This window comes from Rhincodon typus, chromosome 22 (genome assembly GCF_021869965.1).
Source record: "Rhincodon typus isolate 14 chromosome 22, sRhiTyp1.1, whole genome shotgun sequence".
NCBI lineage: Eukaryota > Metazoa > Chordata > Chondrichthyes > Orectolobiformes > Rhincodontidae > Rhincodon > Rhincodon typus.
In genome coordinates, this window is record NC_063353.1 from 40,092,929 (window position 1) to 40,111,008 (window position 18,080).

The 18,080-nt window shown below is 40.8% G+C and overlaps 1 protein-coding gene and 1 pseudogene across 1 annotated transcript in view; both read right to left on the reverse strand.

Annotated features, from left to right (window-relative positions):
- LOC109913620 (protein TASOR 2-like) overlaps positions 1-18,080 on the reverse strand; it is a 52,239-nt gene that overhangs the window by 14,787 nt on the left and 19,372 nt on the right. The window contains exons 2-9 of the mRNA XM_020513163.2: positions 16,442-16,590; positions 14,344-14,439; positions 13,829-13,901; positions 10,072-10,163; positions 8,842-8,979; positions 5,595-5,722; positions 5,456-5,475; positions 2,148-2,244 (exon numbers count right to left, since the gene is read on the reverse strand). Of these exons, the coding sequence (XP_020368752.2) occupies positions 2,148-2,244; positions 5,456-5,475; positions 5,595-5,722; positions 8,842-8,979; positions 10,072-10,163; positions 13,829-13,901; positions 14,344-14,439; positions 16,442-16,590 (793 nt within the window). The remainder of the gene's footprint in view (positions 1-2,147; positions 2,245-5,455; positions 5,476-5,594; positions 5,723-8,841; positions 8,980-10,071; positions 10,164-13,828; positions 13,902-14,343; positions 14,440-16,441; positions 16,591-18,080) is intronic.
- On the reverse strand, positions 10,459-12,174 carry LOC125485805 (annotated as a pseudogene).

Genomic DNA, 18,080 nt, shown 5'->3' on the forward strand with positions numbered 1-18,080 from the left:
CCCTAACATTACGGGGGTGCCCACAGCAAGGACTGCAGCGGTTCAAGGAGACCATTCACCACCATGTTCCCAAGGTTAGTAAGGGATGGGCAATAAATGCTGGCCAAGCCAGCAATGCCTACAAACAGCAAAACATATATTTTAAGAACTAGTTAATGATCTAATGAATATCAGACAGAACAGTAGCAATTAAGCAACAAGTCAGAGTTTGAGGGAATTGCTAGAAGCAGTCGTGGTGGTCACGTTGGAAACAACAATTCCCTTTACAACCTTCTCCTGACACCCTGCTTTCTTGTACTGCCACAGCTGCATGATTAGCAGAGCCGCAGTGCACAAACTAATGCTGAATTGCAATTCAAACATTTTTACAGCATTGTTCAATGGATCTGAAATGTCAACCAGCTCAACACAGGACTTGACTAATTTCCTGCTCTCTCCCCAGTTAGGAAGCTACCTCATAATAACCAAACAGCACTTCAGCCAAACATTGTTCGGGAAGCAAAAGCAAGAAAGTGAAATTCCAAATGGGAGTTTAGCTACTTGGAAGGGTCAAGAAAATTCCAAGGAGAAAGTAGCACATTGGTAATTTTACTGTAGACTGCAAATATTTCTATTGACTGGTAATTTTACTGTAGACTGGCAATGTCAGTGTAGACCGGTAATGTTACCATACATTGTTAATGTTATTAAGGACCAGTAATGTTATAATAATCCAGTAACGTTTCTATGGACTGCTGACATTGCTATAGTCTGGTAATGTTACCATATACTGTTAACATTATTATAGACTGACAATGTTACTGTAGACCAGTACTTTTACAATACACTATTAATATCAATATAGACTAGAAATGTTACTACAATCTGGATATCCAGAGACCAGAGCTAATGCTTTGGTGAACATATCCCACCATGACAGCTGGGGATGTTAAATTCAACTAATGATCAGAGACTAGCTTTTTATTCCAGATTTCCTCATGAAAAACACATCTGGTTCACTAATGTCTATCAGGAGAGGAAGTCTTGTGTCCTGGTCTGGTCTGCATGTGATTCCAAATCTATAGCACCACCCACTGAAAGGGGAGACAGTGTAATGGTCACAACATCATAATACTGAAACCCAGGCTAAGGCTTTGTGACAATGGGTTCAAATCCTAAAACAGCAGTCAGTGGAATTTAAATTCAATTAATGAATCTGGAATATAAAGCTAGTCTCAGTCATAGTGACCACGAAACTTAAACTATAAATCGATTGTTGTAAACAGCTATCTAGTGCACAAATACCTATTAGGGAAGGAACCTGGTATGGCCTACACGTGACTCCAAACCCATTGTAATGCAGGTGACTCTTAAACGCCCTCCCAAGTGATGTCACAAACCAGTCAGTTCAAGAGCAATTATGGACGGGCAACAAATGCTGGCCTTGCCAGTGACGCCCACATCCTATGAAGGAATATTTTAAAAATGGCCTAGCAGGTCACTCAGTTATATCAAACTGCTACAGAAAATAAAACGCTGCGAATGTGCCGACATAACATGGTCTGCAGCAGTTCAAGCAATGGGATCACCACCTTGAGGGCAATTAGGGATCAGCAATGAGCACTTTCTCTGTCAGCAATGTCCACATCTCAAAACCGTTTATTTTTGAAGAAGGGGAAATAGGGGAAAAGTTCATAACACACCAGGGACAAAAATAAAAGACTTCTGGAGGTGCCCTATAAGCAGAAGTTTATTAATACAGTATTCCTAGGCAACTATTTACACAGTAGCTCTGCAGAGCCAGGAGATAAATTTGCCCGTCCCTCATGGCCAAAGGTTTTTATTTAGTATAAGGCGATTAGAACCGGTTCATGTATCCAATATGAATCCTGAAAGCAATGTGCCCATTAAAAACAAACCCAAGTTTGCTCCCCATCATTATATTGTACACTTAATCATAATAGATAGACAAATGCAACAACATGCATTTATGTAGTGTTTATAACGTGGTAGAACCCCAAAAGTACTTCATGGGAATACTATCAAAATTAATGTGGAAGCCATGTAAGATGACACTAAGGCAGAGAATGTTTTAAGAACTGTCCTGGAGGAGACTGGGGACGGAGACTTAGGGAGGGATTGACAAAGGATTAAAAGGGCAGACTTACAAAACGACTGGCAACAATGGACTGCCAGTTGATTTCAGAGCTACACTGATCACTTTGCCTCTGTTGGTAAGTTGTCCTTTCCAAGGATAGTACTCCACTGCCAAAATATAAAGTGTTAAGGTTAAAACCAACAAGGAGTCTTGTAAAACAGAGCTTCATATAAACAGGTCAACCACTTATGTATCACACTCCTTGAATAGTCCAGATAGCCAAAAGAATGGTGGAAACAAAAACACAGGGAAAGGATATTCAGTCTAGTCCAATAATTCAAATGCTTTTAGCTTTAGAATTTCAAAAATTGAAATAATTAAAATTAAGTATATAACACAACAGAGTAGATATTTAGTGCTTAGAATAGTTAGGAATATTTAAAAACAAATGAGAAGATTACATTGAAAGTATAGTGCGGGAACAGGCTTTTGGTCCAACGAGTCCGCGCTGGTTCTACATCATACATGACAAATACTTAAATTCTGTGTGCATACCTTGCTCCCACTGTGTCATTATCCCGGTTTTTCCTTTAACCTGTCTGGCCTATTCTTTAAAATAGTTAAGAACTCTGCTTCAATTATCAACATCTGACCATGTTCCACAACCCTCTCTATAAAATATTTCCACATAAAAACATGAAAGATCAGAGCAGGAGTAGACTATTCAGCCCCCTCAAGCCTACAATGAGATTGAGGCTGACCTGATCATGGTCTCAGTTCAACTTTCCTGCCTGTTGCCCATAAGCCTAGACTTCCCTATAGTTCAAATATCTGTCTATTTCAGCCTTGAATATATTCGATGACCCACCCTCCACGGGTCCCTAGAATAGAGAATTCCAAAGATTAACAACTCAGACAAGAAATTCCTCTGATTTCCTTAATAGGCAAACCTTTATTGTAAAATACGTCCCCTATTCTCTGTTCTAAATTTCTTCCATTAAATCTTAAAGATAAAGAATTACTCTTGCATTTAGGCCCATCAACCACAGAAGATGCTCTCTTATCTCATTTAATAAGGCGCTGCACAAAAAGTTAATTCACAAGGCTGGATCATATGGGATTGGGGTAATTTATTAGTTTGGATAGGTGACTGGCTGATGGACAAAAGATAGAGTCAAGATAAATGGGTTTTTCTCTGAATGCAAGAAGGAACTCGTGGGTGCCACAAGGTTTGATCCTTGGACGCCAGCTATTTTACAATCTACATTAACAACTTGGATACAGGGATTGAAGACTCTGTAGCCTAATTTGCGGATGACACTAAAATAGGTGCGACAGTAAACTGCAATGAGGAAATAAGAACCTAACAAATGGATATAGATAGGAGAGTGAGCCAAAATGTGGCAGATGGAGTTTAATGTGGATAAGTGTGAGGTCATGCATTTTGGTCAGAAAAATAGGAATGTGACCTATTATCTAAATGGGGAGAGACTCGGGGTGCTCTGGTGCAGAGGGATCTGGGTGTCCTTGTTCATGATTCACAGAAAACTAGAATGCAGGTGCAGCAGATAATAAAAAAAGTGAATGGAATGTTGGCTTTTACAGCTAAAGGAATAGAATATAAAGGTAAGGAAGTATTGTTGCAACTGTACAAGGCATTGGTGAGACCACACTGGAGTATTGTCCCCTTATTTGAGGAAGGATGTGGTGGCATTGGAGGCATTTCAGAAGAGGTTCACTCGACTGATTCCCGGGGTTAAGGGCTTGTAATATGAAGAGAGATTGAACAGTTTAGGCCCATACTCTCTGGAATTTAGAAGAATGAGGGGAGATCAAATTGAGGTATTCAAGATGATAAAAAGTGAAGATAAAATAGTTGTGGAGCGGATGCTTCTTCTTGTGGGGTGTTCTAGGACAAGGGGTCATAGTCTTAGGATAACAGGTAGCAAATGTAAAACAGAATTGAAGAGCAACTATTTCTCCCAAAGGGTTGTGAATCTTTGGAGTTCATTACCCCAAAGTGCAGTGGATGCTGGGACAGTAAGTAAATTTAAGGAGGAGTTAAGACAGATTTTTAAAATTGGTAATAGGTTGAAGAGTTATGGGGACAAGGCAGGAAAATGGGGGTAAGGAGCATATCAGCCATTATCGAATGGTGGAGCTGAATTCAATGGGCCGAATGGCCTAATTCTGCCCCCTATATCTTATGAGTGTATGAGCTATCTCTTCACCATTTGAAACATATTTATCAAAATCAACAAAAAAAAACTCTAATTCACTGTCAGAATGTTGTTTTTTTCCAAAACAAACGTCTTTCCACTTGTGAAGGTGAATTCTCACATCCATTTTCTCAGCTCTCCCAAACCCCACTCTTTCAACGTAGAACAATTTACTTTTGATTTGTATAACCATCAAGGTGCCACCTCACATTCAGATGTACTGAATTCAATTGGCCTCTTTTTCGACTGCCACCCCCATGTCCTCTTGCTGCTTCTTTTTTTCCTCAGAATTACTGCACCTCTTATTTTACTATTGTTTTTCTACAAATTTCAGTGTCACTGCTTTTTGTCAGATCTCTCAATAACTGATGTACGGCAGCTGGAGCAGTTCTGAGCCAGAATGCCACCTGCTCAGGAAAACTCCCTCTAACTCCTACTCAGTTTCCTCCCTTGGAACTATTTTTTAAAACCAGTTTACCACTCCTAATCCCTTCAGTCTGCCTGCAATATGCCATTCTGAATTAGGAGGAACAGACAAAGTCAGCTGTTGATCCTTCTCTCCCATCACTCCTTGATGTTTAATGGGTCATTGAAACAAAAATACACACAATGTTACAAAATTTAAAAATCCATTTATTCTTGAGTAAATCGATGTCACACACAGGCTTCCTTACGTCAGATCACAGATATCAGAATTAAAAGTAAAAATCATAAAATGTGCTGACCATGTGGTATATTCTAACGAGCAACCAGAGGAAGTGGTGGAGGCAGGGACAATTACAGCATTTAAAAGGCATCTTGTTAGGTACATGAACAGGGAGGATTTAGAGTGATATGGGCCAAATACTAGCCAATGGGACTAGATCAGTTTAGGATATCTGGTCAGCATGGATGAGTTGGACAGAACAGCCTGTTTCCGTGCTGTATGACTCTATGACTTGATGACTTTATAAGTTGCAGGGGCTGAGTATGCCAGTCTGCTCTGTTATTCAATCAGACCATGGCTGATCTGATCCTCAACTCCAGTTTCCTAGCTTTCTCCCCACGAGTCCTTGATTCCCCTACTAATTAAAATTATATAACTGAAACATTTTGTTTTTATGTACTGCACTTCCAAAATGAAGAAACCCATCAAATCTTATCGCCAAGTTGAGTTTACCTTGAATTTCAGGAACGAAACTGTGCAGGAGAAAAGTGAGAAAGAAACAATTAGATGCCATCAGATAAGTTTTAACAATCATCAGTACATGGTAAAACAAAAAAAAGCATGATGTTGAAGGGTCAGAAACGTAACTTACAGCTCAGCCTTTGCTGACTCTGCCATCACACACTTGTTGTCAGAGTATTGAAATGCTACAATAGTGTAAGGATAAATCTGTCGAGGGCACTCGAGAACACCACACTGTCCAAATTCATACACATAATACTGGAATAAAGAGAAATCAGACTGGTCAATAGCAGAACAAATACATCAAAATAACTGCAAAGCCTCTGCAGGAACAAAACATAAATACTGATCACAAGCTAGGGAAAACTAAAATATAACCAAGTCAGATGAGAGGGGTTCAGGGGCATGGAGAAAATGTCAACTCTAAGATTCAGGAAGAGGTTTCAGGTGAGGGCTGAACCAACCTTAGCATCTGCGGTGCAGGAGGAACCCATCCTCAGTAAAATCTATCTCCTGCTGTCAGAAGGTTGATCTTTCTGTTATCCTACCTGTGGTGAATTTGTCTTTAATCTGCATGGCCTTGTTTTTACATTTTTAGTGTTCTTATCCTCTGAGCGCTACCACAATGTAAATGTGTGACTAGCTCAGCTTTGTTGACATAGTGTGAAAAGGAGGATCCGTAAGATTTCACTGGACAGTGAACTTTGGCATTGCTAGCAGTGAAGCACAAGACTAAGTATATCTGTAAGTCCGGTGATCCTTCCTCAGAACTGGACCCGAAACATCAACTCTGATATCTCTCCACAGATGCTGCCAGACCTGCTGAGCTTTTCCAGCAATTTCTGTTTTTGTTTCTGATTATCCAGTAGCACACTGCTTTGCATCTTCTAACACAAGGTAGTGTTCTGAAAAATAGGAACTTGCCTTTGGAAATCATGGAAACCTCTTCCCGATGTGACTCCATCTGAGACTGAAGAATGACTGCAAACCCTCAGGGAGATATGAGAGAGTTGGAATGTGGAGGCCTGTATTTTAGAGTGGGAGGGGCAGCTGGTATAACTCAGTCAGAGCTCCACATGGCCATTTATGCCATGCAACTCACAATATTGTAACAGAGAGGTATACAAGCTATCCACCAATATTTAAAGCACTAATTATTTAAATTCCCAAGTAGAATGGCTCAGAGTTTAGCAAAATACTTCTATACCGACTAAGGGGGGAAACTATCATTGCTACACTAGCAGTACCTTAACCAGAGAGTAAATCCAAGAAATCTCAAAATCCATTGTGTGATTCCAATATTTATTCCATTAAAAAAGCTAAACCAGTAGGAAACATAAGAACATACACGCTAGTCATACCTGTTGAGCTAACAAGTATATAGAGAGATGCAGATCATAGAATCCGTAGTGTGGAAGCAGGCCATTCAGCCCATCAAGGCCACATTGACCCTCCAAACAGCATCCCACCCAGACTTACCTCCCTATCCTAAGCCTGAATTTCCCATGGCCAATCCACTTACCTGCGCATCTTTGGACTGTGGCAGGAGACCTACACAGACACAGGGAGGATGTCCACACAGACAGTCACCAAAGGGTGGAATTGAACCATGGTCCCTGGCACTGTGAGGCAGCAATGCTAACCATTGAGCCATGGTGCAACACTAGATGGCAGTTATTTCCTTGCTGCACAATTGTGTCTGAAAATTTGGGACTCGGTTTCCTGAATTTAGTTGACAGGTAATGTAGGATTATCCTCAGTTTGTGCATGGTGAGACTGTAGTAACCAAGAAAACATTCGTAGCTACATCAGGTCTTCCCACTTCTGGGATTGGGACCCCAAGTATGGTCGCAAGAAACCGTTCTGGGGTTGAGTATCCCAGATATTCACAGTTGGATCGCCACACCACTCATTTTTGCAATACATTGATATGAATCTCCGCATTTTCAGTAGGGAATTCTGATCCTAGCTCCTTCAGAGATGCAGAGTGTAGCTGAAATCAACACAGTTCTCCTTTAGTGTAAGATAGTTGTGGGACGTCAAACCACAAACCTTTTTGCAGTAATCAGTGTGCCGTGTTCGGAGATTTAAATATCCAGCAGTGCAGTCAGACACTTTGACAGTTCCTGTGTAAGGAAAGTATGGGTTTAGGGTGGCTGTTGGTTAAGGGTGTAGGTGCCAAGTGGGTCGGGTGCCAGGAGAGGGTTACAGCACTTAGAATAAGTCGTGGGAGGTTGTGGGGCGGAAATGGTGTTGATTCTGGGGCCAGCAGGATTCAATTTCTGGGAGTACGGGGCTATGCTGGTAGTGGTGGGGGCAATGTGAAGGGTTTTCTTTTCAAAGGGTTCCAGATGCAGGGGATATCCATCTTCAACTTCTTCGGCAATTCCAATGGAGTCTGATGTGTCTAGGATTCCACACAGTCCTGCTGCATAACTCCAGTCTGTGCTGCTCCAATGACTATCTGGCCATTGGAATATCCAGGCCATTGAGACTTACGCTTCCTAATTAGAAACAAGGTTATTCATTCTTTTTCGAGAAACTTTAACATTGCAATTGACATTCTCATCAAACCATCTAGTTTGTTAATAAATGTTTATATAGTTTAGAAGATAATTTGTCTCATTTAGTCTTCTGTATCTAAACTCAAGAACCTATCTCTGTATGATGTTCAGTAGAGGTGAAATAGAGGATTGTTGAGGAAACATGGTTGGACCCCTATTATATCCAGGTGGTTACAATATGGCTGATGTGAACTACAGAGGCTCTCTGTGGAGGGCGATAATGTCTTCAACTGGTTCCTTTCCTTCAAGCCGAGTAAAATCAATTCTTCAGACCCATTCAAACATCTGCAAGGCCTGTTCTTTTCAACCTAAGGCAAGAATGATCATCCGAGTACTCCTCCTGATCTGGAATAGTCCCAAAAAGGTGCTGAGGTTACAACTCACTTCATGGGGACCATGGGTTCAAATACCACTCGTGGAATTTAAATTCCATTTGTACAACCTAGAATATAAAACTGGTCTCAAAAATGGCTAACGTGACACTTTTATAAATTATTGTAAAAACCCATCCAGTTCTCGGAGATCCTTAAAGAAATAAAATCTGCCATGCTTACCCAGTCTGGCTGACATGAGACTCCAGACCCATAGCAATGTGGTGGACTCTTAACTGCCCTTGTAAATGGCCAGGCAAGCTATTCAGTTCAAGGAAAGTTGGGGGCTTGCAACAATGCCTTCATCCCATGAAAGAACAGAGGAAAAAATAATAATTTCTAAAAACAAACTCTCAACTGAGCAACCACCAAAAGGTGACTTTTGAGAGGGAGTAATGTCTGTTAATCAAAGATTGCACATATGCAAAAGAAGTTACTTCACCTGCGTCAGCTCAAAAGCTTGAAAATGACTTGTTATGGAAGAAACCGTATCACTGTTTATGGAAATGTGGCAGTTGTAACCAGCAGATGGTTCAGTCAAATCCGCTGTGTAATTTTCAATCATAGACTTCACTCTACCCTGTCAAATGAACAAAACAGAATTGGCATCACTCTCAAATAGGAACACGTAGAAAGAAAAGTAGAAGGTAATTTTTAATGTGACTTAATGCAATCCTTCAAACAGAGGCAACATGATTATTCAATCATTTATTACTGTGCAAAGGGATTGAAGAAACACAGCCAAAATCCACGAGTGAATATCGTCAAACTTCACTCTAGCCTCCAGTCAACCAAGCAAACAAGTACTAAGATTATTCCGTATTTTGAGCATGGTTGTTTATTATAGCATAAAGGCTGAATTGTAATATAACTTGCACCATAAAACTGACACACTGTCAGGCTAATATTACAACTGCACCATACAGCCCAATGTCTGACCAGTCACACTCAATAGGGGCACTGTTGCTTAAACCAACTTGCATTGATTCATACAACAACTTGAAAGTTGGTGTGCTTGAATATGACAGCATTGCATAGTATAAACACAGGATGCAGTGAGCAATACTTGAAACGTTTGGGTGCATTCAGGAAAGGAAAAGGTTTGTCTTTAAACTGTAAGAATAACTGAGGAGATGAGGTAATGGATCTTGTGCAGATTACAACAAAAGCATCCACAGAACATCATAAAGCAAGACGGTTTCATATTACAGTTACGATTGCAAGAACTATTTTCACATGACCAATCTTGATCTGTACATCCAGAAGGCTGCAGCCAACGAGGAAGCATCTGTTACATATAACACACAATCTCACTGAGGGGCAATGTTAAGGGAATAAAAGACAGCTGGTGAAGTCTGAGCCAGAAAAGAAACTCAATCTATTATACTAGCAGGTGAAACAGAGGTATCATTTTCCAAACTTTCCAGCTTTGTGCATGATATTGGATGGGCTTAATACTGTAAAGCAACTCAGAGTTGAAAACACGCCAATGCATGACGTGAGTTGTGTAACACTGCTGCCCATAGTAGCAGAGAGATTTATTTTGTACAACATGAAGGAAAAGCAAAAGTTTTAATTTGATCAGGTTACAGAACTTCAAAACGATAACTCCTTTTGATCAACATGAGCATAACAAGTTAAAATACAATCACAATGCTTTCTTTTACCTTACCTTAATTATTTTAAAAATTACAATAAAGCCGCATTTTCCATGGTACCACGGCTTGGGATGAAGGAAGTCTGAATATCTACAAAGATAAACTCCTGTTGGATAAGAAGAAAAAGTGAAACTACTTGAAAACTTCAGTAAATGTTCAAACTCGAAATCCTTCACAAAAGCTCACAGGTTAGTTCCTCAAACTTTAAAATTGCTCCCTACAAGATTAGCATTGTGTAATACAGAGGCCAAGGAGATCAGATGTTAAACCATGCTAGGACGTGGACAGACTGGATGTTGGAAAACTCTCCATTTCTCAGACAACTGGGCGCCTCTGAAATGCCTGAAGGCTGGTGTTTATTCAGAAACAAAGCAGCCAATGGCATTTCCTCAGTGACCTGTTTATAGCAAGTCGTAGAAATAGTCCAGCCCCTGGCCTAGTTTCCAGATACATATCCCTATGCCCAACTCTTTTGCCAGTTCCAACCATGCTTGGCATACACTTTTAATATTGGGTAAAACACAACATGTTTCCCTCTCTGGTCCCTCTTATAATTGATGTAATGCTCGGTAATTTGCTCATCCCATTGCAGCTTTGCATGTAGTCTTTCAGAATCTTAATGTATCTGCGTCCTACAGTGGGCTCTGCTGCTCCTCCAAGGATACATTAGCCCATCCCATAGAAATCCAGTCCCAAAAGAATGTTATTTCTGCAGGTTGCATTCGGGTCCAACTTCTGAACACAGGGGGCTGGGGGATCTGGGGCCAGGTCATTGTGCATTCGAACAGTTGTATGTCATCAGGCTGAATCCATCCACAATATTGGCCCAGCTGCTCAAAATCCTGCTTCCCAAACATTCCAGGCTGGTTGGTTCCTGGAGAGCTGGCTCAGGGAATCACCAACACAACTTTCAGCTTGGATTCAGGCATGGCCTTGGACAAGTGCTGGATCACGTGATCCTTGCATTTCTGACCACCAAACTGACTCCATACCTCCCATACAAAGCCAAAGTCCTCAGCCTTTGCAGTCTGCACTGACACTTCCGACAACTCTTCAATTTCATCCTCGCTGTGAAAATGTCACGATATGTCTCGGCACGGAGTAAAATTCAAGGAACAAAACAGGCTGCTTCGAACTCTGCCTTCACATTCTTCATTCAGCCTTGGTCTCCGCAGTTCTTTGGGGTTTTTTTTTCAATTTATGGCTTTTAAGGGTTTCAAAGTGAGATGCTGTGTGCAGCAGCTGGTGGTCTGGGTGCTGATTCTCTGCATTACCATCAAGAGGGAACTGGGTCAGTTCCCGACCGGGGTAGAGATCACATCACATCATTTGCTGGTGTCTTCAAAGCTGACACACGTGCCAGGTTTTGAGCACCTACAGGAACAAGACAGGCCGGGTCCCTAAAGTTCATGCTATTGGCCACTGGTTCCCTGGGTCCACCTCAACTCCCCAGCAACTGCCCCGCAGCACAGACCATGATTATTTCACATTTCAAGAGGTGAGAGAGGGAGGCTACATTTTGGCGCATGATCCACCTTATCCAGCCTTCCATTACTTCCTGCCGCTTCTTTCTTATTGACCCTCAGGCTTTGATAGCCCATACACCATCTTTAATTGGACCATGACACCATTCTGGGGAAAATTCCCAAAGTGTGACTTTACCCCACACAGTGCAGGCTCCAGATCCTCATTTGAGCTCAATGACAGGGCTCAGGAGCTCACAGAGAGCCAGCTCTCAGTCTTCACAGCCTCCAAGTCTGGTTTCAATGGTCCGAGGGAGTTAGAAAGGTATTTTCCTGGAATGTTTTCCTCCCCCATTTATTGGCCCAGGGTTTTTCCACTTCCTTTGCATGTTTACACAGTTGGGGAAAATGGGATGTGATATGTGTAGTCATGATACACCTATCATTATAAGAGTGTTAGAGGGTGGTTTGATGGGCAAGCTGGTTATCTCCAACCTGTCAATTTGTTCATATACAATATTTGACTTGTTTTTGACTATTATTTCATTAGAGGCATTTTGATCAGTTTTACTACTTCTGTCCCAAAGTTGGCTACTGCATGTCACTTGTCATTAAGGGATCAGGGTGCACAATCGTGTAATCTATGGCATCCATTTCCATCATCAGGATTACAGAAAAGTTTATGACAAACAAAAAGGTTAAAAAAAAACACAAATAATACACACGTTCAACCATGCACTGTATTTACAGCACTGAAGACAGCTTCAACATTAGCTAATAATCTCAATGAAAACTGACACCACATTAAGTTTGACTTGATCAACAATCCACTCAAAACTCTGGGATATTAAGAGATTGAAATATCTAGCTTCCCCTTAAGAGAATGTTTAGAAATAATGACAACAACTTGTCCACTGGAAAACAAAACATGGGTGTTGACCAACAACCCAAACTGCAAGCAAATTCATGAAATTTTAAACCAGTTACGGTATATAGCAGAATGAAACCAAAGGACAATTTTTTTCACTGAATCCAGTGGTCAATGCACAACCATGACTGGGATACAAGGGAATTAAACAATGAACCTTATTTCTAAATAATGAAGTTGGAGCCAGTAACTGGATGTAAAACTAATATGGCTTTCTATAGTTTCAGCCATACTCTCTATGGCTGGTATGGTTCACAATTCCCCTGTCCACTCTCACAGTTACACACCCAACAAATCCACACATCAGGAGCTCCAGTCATTTTCTCTCCATTTCTGTGGGGGGAAAATCAAATTCTAGAGCTGACCTTTCAGTCCCCATTGGCTGCATGGGGCTGGTCTTCCCAGTTAAGGATGCAAATGTGACGTAGAAATTTGACCCGTGCTACATGTGTAATTCCTTGCTCCCACTTGCAAGTCAGTGATAAGGCTGCAATGCCATAACTCCAATTAACCAACCTATACACTTCTGCAAGCAGTTCTCCAGCTGCACACATGACTTTGCAGAACTCTCCCCTTAACAGTCTCATTCAGGAATTGAATTGGCAATGTCATTCCCTGGCACTTTGTTCAAACAAATGTGATACATTTGCACTGGTTCACTTGAAAATTACTTCTGAAGTGAAGTTTCTGTGCATTTATCTCAAAGGGAGGAGCTTCCAGTCATAAAGGCAGACCACATCAATCTGGCAGAGCATATGCTACAGACCCAAGGAGAGGCAGCTAAAACTAAAAGGAACATATTTTCTGTTGCCTCCAACTTAAGACCTTTATACTTTGTTTCCAATATCTGCAGGAATAATCTGAAAAGGTGCCCAACGTCAATTTGCAGATACTTTTCCTGGAGATATCCAACAGAGAAGCTCAGTAACTAAACATTCCATCTGCTCAAAAATGGGGAACTCTGAACAACATGTCCATTGAACACATAATACAAAGCAGTGTGCAAGACTTTTAAATAAACCAAATTTAATGATTTACTTACAAGCTGACACACCCAACTGAGATATATATTAAGATATTTGCACAGCAGGATACATTGCGTTAGCGGCAACAGTAAAGTTTCAGGAACAAACTTAATAATTAAACAAATCTATTGTGCTTGTGCAAATCCTAACTCTACAGCCAAAGGCAAGTATCAAATTGCAGTACAAATCTGATGCTGAACATGGTTTCTGAATAACGTGCTTTTTTTTAACAATTTCACATAACTAAAATAATCTAAAGGAGGCCAACTGACTCACAGGCAGCAAGTATATTTACTTTGTGAATGAGAACAGGCACCGTAATCCACTCAATGTATGTGTATATAAGAAAATTTACCCTTCAGTGGATCTCCTAGAGTTGTAATGTTACTGCTCCCAACCTTCAATCCTTCTTTACAGACAGTTTTTGCCTGCAACAATAAAACAAAAATGGAGAAACATTGACAGAAAGAAACACCAAAATCAAAACAGTTATAGTAATTAGGTTTGGACAAACCCTGGGACATTACTTGTAATACTTCACAGCTCTTCTTCCAAGGCCTGGCTCTGAAAACCCCTTCACCCCCTCTTTCCCAGACCATCCCAATAATATACATTTGCAAATCTAGAAATATGGTTTGTATCTGATATTCATAAATGTGTTAGACAGCAACAATGTTCTCAGTTTGGATAAAATTTGTTGTCCTGGTTTATGAAGCCAACTGATTTTTTCATAGACTAGTTACACTACGATAGTGGTTTGTTTCAACAACAAACCTCCCAACCTTCTATATTTTGAAAAGTATAAGAAATACCTTTGTGTAATACAACTTCAAAATATTTCCACTTTTTTCCCCAATTTTCTATTCCTACCTGATCTTCTGTTTCGAACAGTAAGAAAGCAAAGGACTCAGCAAGTTCCTCTTGGTTGTACCCTTTCACCGCTAGATCCGACCGACAAGCATTGTACTGCAACAAATACAGAATTCCAAAAATTTGGGTTTGACAAACATAAAACACTGCCACATGAAGCAGAAGGCAGAATCACATGCTAATTAGGTCTTGGGCCAGATTCCGCCATCAGCAAACGAAGCTAGTTCTTGTACTGAACTTGCCCATATAAAGACAGCATTAAAAGGTGCAAAAATAGCTCGGCTCGTGTGAACAGGGCGAATAACTGTGTATTTCGTAAACCCAGCAGAATAACGAATGCTGATTGAATCGTTCTGAATCTAAACCCAAATATGCAAGTTAGAATGTTCAATTTGATACCAGATCACGTAACTCATCTACAGACTCCCCGCAAAACATCCGCCAAAGGTACAAGTCAGGAATGAGATGGAACAGCCTCCACTTGTCTGTATTACTGCAGCTCCAACAATTCAAGAAATTTAACACCATCCTAGGCAAAGCAGCCCGCGCCCCCTCCACCATCAGCACAACTGCATCAGTGTATGCCACATACAAGATGTATTACAGCAAATGATCAAACTGCATTCGATATCACATTCTAAATCCACAAACTTCATCACCTAGAAGGTCAAGGGAGCAGATGCAATGGAAAATCACCCATTTTACCATCCTGATATCGTCGTCCCTTCACTATCACTGGATCAAAATCTTGGAACTTCCTAACAGCTATACAGTTGACGCTACAACCCAAGTTTTAGAAGGCAACTTGCCCCCAGCTTCTCAAAGGCAATTAAGGACAGACAATAATGCAGTGATTATCCAGATTGCAATATGGCTGCCACACATGCACAAGTGCATCTCGTAGGGTCTAGTGGCCACGAGAGGACAGACTACGGAGAGCATCTGTGTATGCACCAATCATGTGGCGATATCATCAGTGCACATCATATTGTGGAGGTGGGGAGGTGATGTCTGCACCAGATCCAACATCTTTTTAGTCTGGGAGTGATGGGAAACATAGGGGGTGATTGGGAGGAACCAGAGAGGAATGGGAGAGAGAAGGAGAGGCTGCAGGGGGAGTGATAGAGAAGGGGAGAGGTTTCGGGGCAAACGGGAAAGACAGAGGGTGCTGCAGAGGGTTTGAAAGAGAGAGAGAGAGGGAGAGGCAAGAAGGGAATGGGAGAAAGAGAGAGAGGGTGCAGAGAGAATGGGATAGAGAGGAAGAGGCTGCAGGGGGGAGTGGGAGAGAGAAGTTCTACATTTAGAGGGTTACAAAACTTTGCAATTCTCCACTTTTGAGAAATGAAGTTGCTCAGTCTTTGATATATTCAAGACCTAGATCTAAAAATATTCAAACTTGAAGCTAAAGTGAAGTTGAAGTAAATGATCAGCTGCCAACTTATTTTAGGGTCAAGAGGCCTATTCCTGCTCTGTTTCCCTTGTGTCAAGCTGACAATTTTAAAAGCAGGACAACTATAAGTTAACTATATATATTCTAACACTATAGGATAACTATGAATTTAATGTTATGACTATAGTATATTACTATAACAATAAGGCCAAAATACATAGGAGCAGAAGGAGGCTACTGAGCCCATCAAGTCTGCTCCGCCATTCAATAAAATTGTGGCTCATCTGATAATCCTCAACTTCACTTTTCTGCCTTTTCCCCATCGCCCTTGATTCTCCTCCTAATTAAAAATCTGTCTACTTCAGCCTTGAATATACTTAACAATCCAGTCTCAATAGCCCTCTGCAGTAAAGAATTCCACAGAGAATTCCTACCCTCAGAGAAATTCCTCTTAATCTCTGTCAATTATACTATATGTTCTGATGAACAGTCATATGGGACTCAAAACACTAACTCTCTCTCCACAGACACTGACGGACCTACTGCATTTCTCAGCAATCTCTGCTTTCAAATCAACCACAAGCAAAACCAAGACAGAAAACGACAGCTAAGAAAATACTGGATGATTATAAAACGTATCAACATTAAGTAAAGGCAAAATCGCAATATTTCTGTTAGATTCCGTGTTGGCTTTGAAAACAATACTACCTGATCTAGAAGTTTTGCATTATTCACTAACGTCACTTGGTTGTAGTGAAAGTAATTCCTTGACGAGGAGTCCAGGTATGCCTGCTGCAAGGTTGGAAGTATTTCTTGTCTGAACTGGCTGGAGGTGAGGGACACCATATGAAAGGTTTCTGCTGAAGAAAAGCAAAGAGACAATATTGCCATATTGCGTAGCAGCAAAACTGCAGCTTGAAATCTGGAGAGGCTAGTTACCCTTCAACAATTGCAGTAAAGCCCAAAGGGGTCAGGTTTTAAAAGCATACTATAATGGACGCACTTTCTTGTTCTCACAACTGTTTTCGGAGATCTGTTTCCAAATTCTCTGAAAAGCCTTTAAAGGGCTGGAAACTGCTACAAATATCTCGCTTCATCTGCCCATCTGGTGTTTGTCATTGAGTTTATAATACGAGTATCAATTTCTATATTAAAAGGCAATCCATGTGTTTGCATAAAATTAAACTTAAAAGTTTTGCCCTAGAATTTAGGAGGTTGAGGGGTGATCTGATTGAAGTCTTCAAGATATTAACAGAATTAGACAGGGTTGAGAAAGACAAGTTATTTCAATGGATTATCTTTCTAAGAAATTAGATTATCTTATTCTTTCTAGAATTAGGAGGGATAGTCTAAAAATTAGGACCAGACCATTTAGAAGAGATGTTAGGAAGCACTTGTACACACAAAGGATGGTAGAGGTCTTAAACTCTCTTCCACAGAGACCAGGTGATAAGAGATCAATGTTTAATTTTAATTGAGATAGACAACTTTTTATTAAGCAACAGTATTAAGGGACATGGGTCAACCGCAGGTTAGGTCACAGATCAGCCATAGTCTCACTAAGTGGCTAATAGGCTCGAGGGGATGAACAATTTACTCCTGTTCCTAAGCCCTTTACAAAATACTCTTTTTAAATCAGCAGAGACCCACAAAATATTTGCAGAGAATTTAATTTTTTGTTTAATTGTAACAGTAGTTCTTTAAATCCCCACACCATGTCATTCCATTCTTCCTGTGATATAACATGTGCCATGCACAAGTGGAATGATTAGACATGATCATATTGAATGGCGGAGCAGGCTCAAAGGATTGAATGGCCTACTCCTATTTTCTATGTTTCTATACGGCGCCCTTTCTTTCATCTCTCTCATATGACACCATCCCATCCCTTTATCCAACGCTATCTCCAAGCTCAACGCTGTGCCCCTTTGGGAGCATGTGGATCAGACACAGCTTCGAGCCCCTGCTCCTCACTTGCTGATCTCTCAGTCTCCACTCTATGGGTGCAACTAAAACATCTCCCTTACAATGTATTACATGCAGTATGCTTGATGTCTCATTAAAATGTAACAATATTTATTCAGACAAATCTCCTTCCATGGGTATAAGATTTTGCTGGGTCAACAGCAGACTGGAACAGCCCCGACAGATAAAAACAATGCATCATTTGTATTGACTGACTTCCAAATTAGAGATAGTAGGAACTGCAGATGCTGGAGAATCCAAGACAACAAGGTGCAGAGCTGGATGAACACAGCAGGCTAAGCAGCATCATAGGAGCAGAAAGGCTGACGTTTCGGGCCTAGACCCTTCATCAGATTTCTGATGAAGGGTCTAGGCCCGAAAC